Raw genomic sequence first — 11,426 nt, 5'->3', positions numbered from 1 at the left:
CTCGTCCCCCCGCTGGCCCTGGGTCGGTGGATGGCAGAAAGAAGCCAAGCCTCTCACAGTGGATGGGTACTGCAGAGTGTTTTCCTGGTTCGGCATCCGTTCACGGAGGTCTGGCCAGCCCTTTCGGAGGCAGCACAACCATCGTACCACAGTTGGCCAGCCATTCCCCAACGGGTGGACGTCCCCTTGACTTCCAGTCCTCTGCCACCACAGAAAGAGCAGCTGGAAAGATTGGGGGGCAAGTAGGTCTCTCCCCTGCTTAAAAAGAGCCCAGCCCCAGCCCAAAGGGTCTGCATTGTTTTCTAGCCCTTTGGGCAATTCCCAATTGCCTCCAGGATGGCTGGATGCAGCAGTGCCTCAGTGGCCCAACTTTGTCACCTCCCTCCTGCAGTGAACCCTCATGGCCCATGTGCTGGGTGTCAGGTGGGCCGCACAGTTGTTTTAGTTTGCATTTCCTTTGACTGTAGCCGACTCTGATCTCTTCGAGGGCTGAAAAGCACCTGTTCTGATCCCTTGGATTCACGTACATTTGCCCGAGTTCTTTGTGGTTGTGACAATCAAGGCCTTGGTTAGAAACCCTGCTTCCCAGCTGGTGGCTCCCCTTCTAATGGCGCCTGCATTGGCTGCGTCCGTGCAACCCCTTGTGATGTTGGTAGGTAAAATGCTCCATCTTCCACCCAGGGATGTCCCTCACTCCCCCCCAGCCCTGCCCCTCCCCACAGATCTGCCTGGGGAGCTGTTCCACACTTGGAGCCAGATCCTTGCCTGCGGCAGGCCGGGCGGGAGCTGTTGGACTACACCTGCTTTCTTTTCTAGATCCGAATCTCACAGCCTGCACCGGTGCTGGCAAACCTAGGGGCCTCGGGCCGCCCACCCTGCCTCCAAGTGTTACTAAAAAGGCGGAGGGAGGGGGGCGGAGCTGCTCCCCTCCCCTCCCTTCACCAGCCTGGGTGCGCGCTAAGGGGGCGGGGCCAGCGCTCCCCCACCACGCCTTCCTCCCCATGTCCGGGACCTCAGTCCCTCGCCAGGCCCCTCCTGGCCACACACAAAGGACTGGGGCGGAGAGGCCACGTCAGGAAAAAAAACGGCGTCTCTTTAATTCGCAATAAAAAACTCAAAGGGCCGCTTCGCCTCTAGGACACAATTTCACAGAAATCAGCTCGCACAGTGTGGGGGGCGGGGCGGGGCCGGAGCTCCCACGTGGCCCGCACGGCTGGCGGGCGGGGCCTCGCTCCTCCCCTCGGAGAGAAGAGCTTCCCTGAGGGGGCCTGCGCTCAGGCCCGGGGGCCCCTCTTGCTCCTGGCATCCCACATGCCCCGCTTGGAGTGGTAGTGGTGGTAGAAGTTCCGGAGCCGGAGCCGCTCGACCTCCAGGCCGGCCTGCAGGACCCTGTGGGGAGAGGAGGGGCCAAGTGGAGTCCGGAAGCCGCCCAGCCGGGGGCGGGGCCCGACGCAGAGGGGAGGGGGCGGGACGCGACCGCCCACCTGTCCAGCAGCTCCCAGTCCTCGCCGCCCCAGCGGTCGCGGAACTCCTCGGTGTTCATGCCTCCGACGCGGTCGAAGTCCGACTTGTAGATGCCAAAGAGCCCGAAGCCGTTCACCTCCCAGTAGCCTGCGGGCAGGGGGAGCCAGAGAGGGGCCGTGGGGAGGCCGCGAGGGGCCGTGGGAGGGCAGGGGGTTGGGGGTGGGGCTGCGGGGCCTACCATGGGGGTCTCCCGGGGAGCTCCCGCAGCTGAGGCGCATGACCACGGGCGCGAAGGCGAGCTTGCCCTCCACGCAGTGTTTGCGGATGCCGTCCAGGATGTTGGGCGGGAAGTGGATGTGCAGGTCGCACAGAAATACGATGCTGCTGCCGTCCTGGGACACAGGGAGGGCTGATCCCCGGCCAGGCCCTGCGCCCCTCCCGTCCCGGCCCGCCCCAGCCCGGCCCGCCCCAGCCCGGTCACCTCGATGGCGTCCACGCCCGCCTGGAGCCCGGAGGCGCGCTCGAAGTTCCCGGTGCGCTTGAGGTACTGGTACCTGCGGGGAGGGGGCCGTCAGGGAGGCGCGGGGCGGGGCCGGGGGGAGGGGCGCCCAGGACCCGCTGGGGCTCGTTACCGGGGCAGCCGCGCCGCCCGCAGCGCGCGCTCCACGTCCATGTCGTCGCTGTCGAAGTCCACCAGGACCACGCTGAAATGGGCGTCTCCCGTGAGCGCGTGGAGCGAGGCCATGTCCCCGAGGAAGCGGCTCACCCAGCGCGCCTGGTTCTTCACTGCCGGGGGGCCACAGGCGCGGGTGAGCGCGGCGCCAGGCGCCCCCCCTCCCGGCCCGACCCCCGAGCCCCCCAGCACCTGGCACCACGAAGTGCACCATCACGTCCTGGCGCCAGGCCAGCCGCACGGGCCGGCAGAGCAGCGGCTCGGGGGAGCGGCTCGGGGCCCCGGACGGCGTCTGGCCCGGGGCCTCCCCGTCCCCGTCCCCATCGCTGTCGCCGTCGCCCTCGGCATCCCCGTCGGGTCCGGGCCGCGCCCGCGGCAGCCGCAAGAAGACGTACTCGGAGAGCCGGAGGCGCCCGCGGCCGCCCCGCTCCTGCAGCTCCAGCTCGAGCAGGTAGCGGCTGCCCCGCGCGGAGTCCCGCCGCTTCTCCACGTTCACGATGCGCAGCAGCGAGAAGCGCCTGCAGACGGGGGATGGGGGAGGGGGTCTGTCAGCGCGCGCCCTGCCCTGACCCTGCGCCCCAACGGGGAGGCCACCGCGCGCGCGCCAACGGCTCTGCAGAAGCCCGCTAGTTCCGGGCCGGCCGCGGCGCCACTGGAGGAGCCATGCCTTCAGAGGCGGCCGGGGAAAATGCCCGCCCTCGGCCGCAGGCACTCCCCGGGCCAGCGGAAGAGATTGCCTATTTGATGACGGTAAGGAGAGAGCGCCCCGCGGGGCCAAGTGTGGCGAGCGGTAGGGAAACCGACCAACCGACCGACCTTGCCAGGCAGGAGGCGACGGGGTTTCCGCAGAGGGAGGAGGTGGGAGAAGAGCGCCAGACGGGGGCAGAGCCCGAGTGCCTTTGACTGAGGGGGGGCCCCGAATCCAAATGGCCCAGAGAGGCGAGCAGAGGACCCCCCCCCCCAACATGGAGCCCAGGAGGCTGATCCGTGGCCAGACGGGCAGGGCTAATAAGGCCTCGGTGCGGAGTGGACGACCCTGAAGCGTTTGAGGCTGGCGCGCCCCCACCTCGCTGGCCCAAAAGACGGGGAATGGAGGCGCCTCTCCTGGGTGTCCCTCGGAAGGGTTCTGGCCACAAGAGGGAGGCGGAGAGAGACGGGGGCGGGGCCGAGGAGGGGTTGGAGAAAGGGGGAGCCTCGAGGGATCTGCAGGAGAAGCCAGGATGGAAGGATGGCACGGGGAGGCCAAGGGGCCAGCGCAGTGGACCCAGCCATGAGGCAGCACCTTTGGGAAGCGGGTTCCGCCTCTGACCCTGGGCTACAGGACGACAGCTCTCCGGGTGCCCCAGAGCTCAGAGAGAGGCTGGAGGCGCCCCTTCCCTGGGGGTGAGCCCAATTTACTTTGGCCCTGAAGGGCGGAACTAGGAGGACTGGGGAGGGGGAGAGAAGGGGGGGGTCACTTTTCTGTTCTTCGCTTCTCACCCCCACTGTGCCTCCTCATCTCTCTACTCCTGCCAGCAGCACCCATCACCTGGGACAGCTCCCTAATGGGTCCAGCAGTGAAGATCATTTTCCCAAGGAAGAGGGGTCACTGTGCTGCTCTGAAACCCTTGGTGGCTCCCTCTTCCCTCCAGGACCGTTTTAACTCTGAGTGCAGCCAGAGTCCCCCCACCCTGTGCCTTCTGGCTCCTTCTAGCTCAGGACCCAGCATACAGTCGGCAGTCAATCAATGCTGATGGAGCCGCAGTCCGTCCTCTTCCCGACTCCCCTCCCCCCAGGCATGCGGCCTGCCCTCTCTTAGTCCCAGGAGCTGGCCAGCTCCCAAGAGGGCTCTGGAGATGATCCGCACCAGCTGTCCCCCCCTCAGCACCCAGCCTCAGTCTCACCACTGGAAGGTGATCCTCCCGTCCTACTGCTGAGCTATTTCTCCCAGCCCTCCCGCCAGCCCCAGGTACCCCTCGTGCAGGGTGTTGAGGCGCTCCATGTACTGGGCCACAACGTCCACGGCCTCGGCCTCGGGCAGCTGGAGGTTCCCCGACACGTTGCATCGAAGGTCATTCCAGTCTGAGCGGAGCAGCTCAAAGTCCATAGCACCCACGCTGAAGGTCCGTTGCCAGTTGATGGCATCCTCAGGCCAGAGGCCCCTGGGCTGGGCCCCCGCCTCCGCCTCCTCCTCCTCCTCCTCCTCACTGTCCTGGGACGTGGCTGTCTCCTCTGGGCCTCCCCCAGCCTCCCCCGCCCCCAGCTTTTCCCCCTGAGGCCTGGCCTGGGCCACCTCAGACACGTGCAGGAAAGAGGTGACTGGCTCACCGCCCTCCGAGGAGCCATTTGAGGTGGGGCTTGTGAGCCCAGTGGTCAGGTCCAGGGCCTGCTGGGTGAAGCTGGCTCTGGACGGCCTCCTGAGAGAATTGTGGGTCCTACGAGCCCGAGCTGGGGTGGCGCTGACAGTCGGGGCTCTGCGGCCTGGAGGCTGGCGAAGGGCCCGCAGATGCACCCTCTGAAGGGGCCGGGGGTACAGAAAGATGCCAGGCAGGGGGGGCTGCCAGGGACCGTGGGCTAGCCAGGGCCGGGGCCGTGGGGGCTTCGTCCGAGGGGGCCGGCGCTGTCCTGGGCGGACTCTTGTCACATACACTTTCTGTGGCTTCCTCAGTGCCCGGGGGGCAGCCCCCTGTGCAGAAGACCTGGCTGGCAGTGGCCGGCCCAGAAACAGGGGAGTGGCCTGGGCTGCAGCACCATTCCGGGGTGTGGCCGGGGCAGTGGGGGCCCAGCTCAGGGCGCGCATCAGCCGGGTCTCCCTCCTGGGACGGGCGGTGGGGCTGCTGCTTGGGGTTCCTCGGTGGTCCGGAGTGGTCCTGCTTGGGGAGGGGCGGGCTCCCGTGGGCTCTGGGCTCTCTGCTTCCTCCTCTTCCTCCTCCTCCAGGAAACCTAGGGGAAAGGGACTGATGATCCAGGAGCTGTCCAAGAGCCAGTAGAGCCCAGCGGCGCCCTGCTGAGGGGAGAGGGGGGCCCTGCCTGACCAAGAGGCTGGCACACTCACTGTCCGGATCAAGGAACAGGAAGGCCCGGCGCCCGGCCTCCTCCTCTTCCTCCTCCTCCTCCTCCTCCTCGCCATCGTCCATCTTCATATATTTGTAAAATCCGAACCTGGAGCCGCAGGGAGGGGGTGGGGTCAGCCCACGGGAGAAGCCCCTCCCTTTGCCCCGCCCCGCCCCCGTACCACCTCTCCAGGTATAGCGGGGACTCGCGGTAGAAGCATTTGTTGCTCGTCTCCATGTGCGTGAGTCGCGTGAAGTCGTTGGGGTACACGAAGGACAGGTAGACCTGGAGGGAGGGTCACAGAGGCCCCGGGTCACAGGGCGCGCCTGGGCCCGGGGCGGGGCGGGGCGGGCGGGGGCGCCACTTACAAACTGCAGGCCCTGGTAGCGCGCGATGGGGAAGTCTTTGACCACATAGGTGGGGGCGTAGGCACAGGGGGCCAGCACGTTCTCCAGGCGGGATGGCTCGATCCTCGGGGCTGCCGGGCGGAGGGAGGCCCCCATGAGCCGCCTGGCCCAGCAGCGGCCCTCCAGCCCCGCCCCCGCCCCGCCCTCCTCACTGAGGAAGAAGGTGTCCCTGGCGTCGGGCCTCAGCATGTCCGCTCCCAGCTCCTTGGGCTGCGGCCCGGGGCGGGCCACGTGGCTGGCCAGGGACTGGGGGATGTGGGTCACGTGATCCATCTTCAGGGCTGCCTCGTCTGGGGAGGGCGGAGGAAGGACCCTGGAGGTGGCGCATCTCCCCAGGCCAGCAATCTGTGCCGGGTCCGCCCCGCCCCCAGCCCCGCCCCGCCCCGCCCCCTCAAACCTGCGTAGAGGGAGATGTGGGAGGAGTCAATGACTTCGAACTTCAGGCCTGGAAGGAAAACTCGCCACTGGGGAGGAAGGGAACGAACGGCCCCGAGTCAGAGCCGGGCAGCGGCGGGCCTCGGCCTCGGCCTCGGTCTCGGGGCTCAGTACTCACCCCCACTTCCACGTGGTCCGAGCCCTGGTCATCCTGCTTGTGGAGCAGCTCGAAGTAATAGCGTCGCGAGGAGGAGAGCCTGGGGGGGGATCAGCGCTCGCATTTCACAGGCTCCCCCCAGGACGTGGCATCCCCGGGAGGGATGATGAGGACCCGGGGCCTCGGCCCAGGAGGGGGCGCCCATTCCCAGAGGTCTGTGCGCCTGGCCTGGGCAGGCTGGGGGAGGGGGGCCCACAGTCACCCACCGCTTTGGCTTGGACACTTGCGAGCTGAATTTGGTGAATTCTCCGGGCGCTGTCCACTCGGAGCCGGTCTGGGGTGGGGGTGGGGCACAAGGGAAGGCGGTGGTTACCAGTCTTCTCCCCTGCAGGGCCCTCCCCCCTCAGCTGGGCCTGCTGGCAAAGGCTTCCGGGCCGTACCTTGCCCACGTAGGCCACCAGCTGGGCGCCCGCCGGGCTCTCGTCCGGGCTCAGCCAGAACTCGGAGTTATCGTCGGAGGCCACAGAGAACTGGACATCACCTGGGGACCAGGCAGGGGGCACACACTCTACTACCGGGGCGCGGGGGGCTCCTCTGGCCCAGGCCTCCCTCCCGGCTCCGCGCCCGCCCTACCGTCTCTGCTGGGATGGATGTAGCCAAAAATCCGGAGGCCGTAATTCTTCCACTTGGGGGACACGGCCAGCTTCTTCACGGTGGTGCGGGTCTGGGGGGAGGGGAGGGCAGCCAGTGACTCCCTCTTCCGGGGGTCCTGCCTCCCCTCATCCCCCCAGCGCACTCACGTGGGGAAAGAGTGGGAAATGGAGATTCTTCCTCAGGCTCCCCACGGCGCCCCCACACCAGTCCTCAAACACGTGCAGGTTGGCCTTCCCCCTGTACTGTGTGCGAGAGAAGCCCACGGGCCTGTCACCCCGCAGGCTGCGGTGAGCTCGGCCCCCTCCAAGCCCCTGCCCCGGGCCACGCTCGCTCACCTCCTCCTGCCACGCTGGGGCCCGCCGGGTGAGGTTCAGGCCACAGAAAGTGCTCGGCTCCCGCCCCTCGGCCTGCGGAAGGGAGCTCGGCTCAGGGGGGAGACGGGACAGAGGCAGCACCCGGAGCCTCGGGATCACTTACCAGCTGCTCTTCCTCGTGACTCTCGCTGGAGTCCTCTCCTCTCTTTGGGGGGGACACGGCCTGGGGTCCCCCCACCCCCTTCCCGGCATCGGTGACTTCACTCAGCTTCTCTCCATCTAAGAGGGCAGCACACGGAGGGGACGTTGCGGGGGGCTCTCCCAACGGTCTCCCCCAGTGTGGGACAGCCCTGCCGGGGAGCAGGGAGGTAGGAGCTGACAGCGAGAGGCTGGCCGTGCCTGCCTGCAGGTCTGCACATGGAAGCTTCGGGCCGTGAAGCTGAACGGGGAGATGGGGGGGGGGGGGTTGGGCAAAGACTTTCGCTGCAAAGGAGACGACCACAGGGACCCCGTGGGGAGGCGAGTCTCGGGGGGGGGGGCACCAGGGGCCAAGGCCTGCAGCCCAAGGCAAGGCTTCTTCCTATTGCCCAAGAGACCCCCGGGCGGCAGGGGCAATAGCCAAGCGCTGGGGAGCCGGACAGGATGGGATGGGCGTGACGATGGCGGGCTTGGCCCAAAGCAGCAGCTTGTCTCTAGGCCGAGGCGAGGGGCACGGTGGTTCCACTCAAGGGCCTGGCCAAAGCGCCCAAAGAAGAAGCAGAGATGTGGGCCCGGCAGATCCCAAGGAGAGACAGTCCGGGGAAGAGGAATGCCAGGAAGGAGCTTCTAAAGGAACCACTGAGGGGGAAAGGGCTGGCCCCCCCCAGTGGTGCTCAGGGAGAAGACAGGCTTGCTGGTGAGGAGGGGGCTTTAAGAGCCGGAGGGAGGGCAGGCCCTGACTCTGCAGAGCCAACGAGAGCCAAAGGGCAGGGGCTCATCTCCAGCCCTGACCGCCAGGGTGACCCTGGCCCAATCACAAAGCTGCTCATTCCACAGAACGTGGAGGCTCCAGCTGGTGCCACGGAGGTCCCCCCCCCCCCCGCCATCGGCCCTGGACCCTCCAGGGGTGGCCTGGGCTCTGAGAGCTGCACTTGGGCAGGGACAGGTGGCCAGAGGATGGAGCCCCCTCAGCTACTCCTGGCTCCCACAGAGCTTCAACCACTAAAACTTCTCAGGAAACCAGAGGCCTCGGTGGCTTGAGAGCTTCTGGGCAAAGGGAGAGGCTCCCTGGGCTCCGGTGAATCTGGTGGGTCCAAGCCCAGCTAGGGGGCTCTCCAGGCCCAGGCCCAGGAGGTCCAGAGGGGGAGAGAGATCCCCCCGGGGGTATGTGTGTCCATGCCATCGAGGGGAGCAGCCCAGCACTGCATGCCAACCTGGCTGGCTACTGCCTGAAGATGGCCCCACACTAGCGTCATGCCTGGGCCCTCCGCTTAGACACCACTTTGCACCTCAAACTTGGCACGTGCCACACCCAGCAGGCACCCTGTCCTGTGCCCTCCCCTGCCCCCTTTCCAGCTTCCCAGAATTCCGCCTGGCCATCCAGGTTGGCCACGGGAGTGGCAGCATCCCAGAACTTCATAGCCACGAGGGAGGGCAGGCCACTGAGCAGCGACGTGGCCACACTTCCTTTGGCTCCGGCCTCTCCTCAGCCCCTTTGGGGACCGTCACTGGCGGGGCTGCCAGCCTAGCTGGGGCCTTTGTCTCCTGGCTGAGCCTCTGACTTGGGCTTCAGCCTTCAGTCGTGCCTCAGGCCCAACCTGCACACAACTAAGGTGCTTCTGACCAAAGAGCTACACTGGATCTCGCTACCTTCGGGATAGAACACTCACTCCGAATTCTGGCATTCAAGGCCTCCTCCTGCTAGGCCTGTAGAGACCCCATCTGGTCTCTGGGGAACCTCCCATCTCCAGGCCCTGGGCCAAGTGTCTCCTCCACGGCACCCTGTGTGCGACGCGGAGTGTCTGATGGGAGGGAGAGGTTGGGATGGATGGTAGGAGTCCAGGGGCTGGTCTTGGGGTCCATCTTGCTTTCTCTCTGTCTGATTCAGCAGTTCCCCAGGTTGGTTTCCGGGGGAGCAACGAGCAGACACTGAGGTTTTGACTTCCCCAGGCTTCTGAGAAACTCGATCCCCGGGTTCTACGCCTTCCCACCCCCGTTCTCCTGCGGGGCCCTTAAGTCACGCTCACACAGACTGCCTGCTAGGGGAGGGGGGCTCAGGGGCCCCAAGTGTGAGAAAAATACAGGTTGCCGTCTCTCACTAGCTCCTGGACCACTGGAATCTCACCTTTGTGATCTCCTCACCTCCGTCCCGCATTATCTTCCTTAAGCAGGTCACTGCTCAGAAACCTTCCATGGCTCCCTCTGGCCTCTACTGGGAGGTCTGAACTCTGCAGCTGGGGGCGTAAGGGGCCTCCCTCCCTGCACACATCTGTCTCTTGCCCAGGTGGCAGTTGCCCCCCCCCTTTCCCCGATGCCCCCAGAACGACTCCAGGAACCTCTGCCACCCCCAGCTCCCAGGCCAGAACTGGGCTAGACTCTTGTCATTGGAACCCTGGATTTTAGGAGGGGGCTCTCCAAGGAGGGGATGCTCTGTGCGTGTGTGAGAGAGAGGAGGGCACAGCCCCAGCCCTTGGAAGGAAACTGAGTAGGGGAGGGGATGGAGGGATGGCCGAGGGGCCCCAAATGCACTAAGGGGAGGGCCAGGTTCTAGACACTGCTGAGGGAAGTCCCTAGTCCTGCCCTCCCCAGCCTCGGAGCCTCAGTCTCCACTCCACAACCTACGGAAGGGAAGAGCCAACCAGCAATAACAGTGCCCCCTCCCCTCCCCCATCTGCCGGCTCCCATGTTGGCCCCACCCACCCACCCAAACACAGGCTCCCCTCCACAGTGCACCCAGGGCAGGAAAGGAACCCTCCCCGTGGTCTGAGGGGCTTGGCATTCTGGGAGGGGGAATGGTTGGAATTTCATTTCCAATGCCTGCTGAAGAGAGGGCCAGGCCCCTTCTCCCCAGCACCCAGTGGACAACCCCAGCCTGGATGGGGCAGCCAGGAGCGTGGAACTGCTGGACAGCGTTCACAGCTGGAGGTTGGGGAGTGGGGAGCCTCTGAAGATCTTGGAGCAAGGGAGAGAAACCGCCTGGGGGGGGAGATGTGGAGAGGAAACTGAGGCAGCTAGGGGACCCTACCTGGGCCGGAGCCCCCACTGAGGCGAAGCCGCAGGGCTCGGCCCTGGCGAACGAGGCTCAGGTGCAGGTAGGTGAGCCACGCAGCACAGGTGAGCAGCACGAGGAGCAGCAGCAGGCGGAATTGCTTGCGAAGCTTCTTCACTGGGAACCGCAGCATGGTCAGGTCTGGGGTCTGAGCTGGCCCACCCAGGGCTCCCCAGGCCTGCCGGCCTATTCTCCTGCCCTCCCTGCCTTCTGGTCCTGCTGTCCTTAGCGGCCTCGGGCCACGGGCACCCCCAGCTTCATGCTTCCCGGGCCCTGGGCAGGGCTGGAATAGCCTTGGCTGGGCAGGGCCAGGCCTTGCAAGGCTGGACTGGCCGGAGCCAGCGCTCCCTCTGGGAACAGCCGGACCCACAGCCACTTCAGCGCCCGCGGCCCAGGGCCCGGGCTCGGGCTTGGGCTTCGCGCAGCGGGCCGAGGGCTCTGGCAAGGGGCCAGGGCATGGCGCCCCCTCCTCCTCCTCCTCGATTTCTCCTCCCCTTTCTCCCTCTCCTCTATTCTCCCCCTTTTCCTCCCCCTCTTCTTCCTCTCTCCCCCCTTCTCTTTCTCCTCCTCCTCTTCACTCCCCGCCTTTGTCCTTCGTAGCTGCCCGGGATGGGGCTTCCCCAGGCGGGCCCAGCTGCGCGCCCTTAGCCCCGGCGGCCCGAGCCGCTTTCTCGCAGTGGGAGCCGCAGCCGGAGTAGGACCGAGAGCGGCGGGAGCAGCAGCGGCGGCAGCGGCGGCAGCAATAGCGGCGGCCGCGCTGCGATGCTACCCACCGTGAAACGGGCCAAGGGCCGGCGGCCGGCGCTCGGCCAATCACCGGCCGTCATCTCCAGAGCAGCCAATGATCGGCTCACGGGGGCGGAGCCCGCGGACGTTAGGCTGCACCTAGCGTTCATCTCCACGCCAACGCGCAAACATCCACCTGGCGGACGGAACCATTGACTACTGGATGCGGGGGGAGGTCTGGCAGCGCGGCCTCTCGTGGCTCGGACCTCGTGCCCCCGGTCCTGGGCCTTGCGGGCAGAGGAGATGCTGACTACATCCGTGTGGCTGCGCACCTACGCGGCGGCGGGCCTAGGAGTCGGCCGGCCCAGAGGCAGGG

The 11,426-nt window shown here is 66.6% G+C and overlaps 1 protein-coding gene across 6 annotated transcripts; it reads right to left on the bottom strand.

The window, feature by feature from the left end:
* Positions 1–1,072: 1,072 nt before the first annotated feature.
* On the bottom strand, positions 1,073–11,117 carry B4GALNT4 (beta-1,4-N-acetyl-galactosaminyltransferase 4). Of its 6 annotated transcripts, XM_056801031.1 has the most exons (20): positions 10,301–11,114; positions 7,241–7,356; positions 7,099–7,170; positions 6,910–7,005; positions 6,743–6,833; positions 6,550–6,650; positions 6,376–6,443; positions 6,131–6,209; positions 5,975–6,041; positions 5,730–5,867; positions 5,539–5,648; positions 5,352–5,455; positions 5,172–5,278; positions 4,090–5,059; positions 2,330–2,655; positions 2,097–2,250; positions 1,946–2,018; positions 1,703–1,848; positions 1,485–1,611; positions 1,073–1,389 (listed from the first exon to the last, which is right to left on the bottom strand). In XM_056801031.1, the coding sequence occupies exons 1-20, from the start codon at positions 10,455–10,457 to the stop codon at positions 1,156–1,158; spliced, it is 3,336 nt and encodes a 1,111-aa protein (XP_056657009.1). In that variant the 5' UTR covers positions 10,458–11,114; the 3' UTR covers positions 1,073–1,155. The 6 variants fall into 6 exon arrangements, with proteins under 6 accessions (XP_056657009.1, XP_056657010.1, XP_056657007.1 ...); XM_056801032.1 differs by having other exon boundaries at positions 1,703–1,856; positions 6,910–7,170; XM_056801029.1 differs by having other exon boundaries at positions 6,910–7,170.
* Between the last annotated feature and the right edge of the window lie 309 nt (positions 11,118–11,426).

The sequence above is a fragment of the Monodelphis domestica genome, chromosome 6, assembly GCF_027887165.1.
Source record: "Monodelphis domestica isolate mMonDom1 chromosome 6, mMonDom1.pri, whole genome shotgun sequence".
Lineage (NCBI taxonomy): Eukaryota > Metazoa > Chordata > Mammalia > Didelphimorphia > Didelphidae > Monodelphis > Monodelphis domestica.
The sequence above is the reverse complement of the archived record's forward strand: the minus strand, read 5'-3'. Positions and strand labels throughout refer to the sequence as shown.

Bases quoted from the DNA above. Each gene is read 5' to 3' on its own strand.
- B4GALNT4 (XM_056801029.1), bottom strand. From the start codon at position 10,457: ATGCTGCGGTTCCCAGTGAAGAAGCTTCGCAAGCAATTCCGCCTGCTG. The intron at 7,171-7,240 runs GTAAGTGATCCC...TCCCTTCCGCAG, and splicing joins GTCACGAGGAAGAGCAGCTG to GCCGAGGGGCGGGAGCCGAG. The intron at 2,019-2,096 runs GTAACGAGCCCC...CCCTCCCCGCAG, and splicing joins CGGGCGGCGCGGCTGCCCCG to GTACCAGTACCTCAAGCGCA.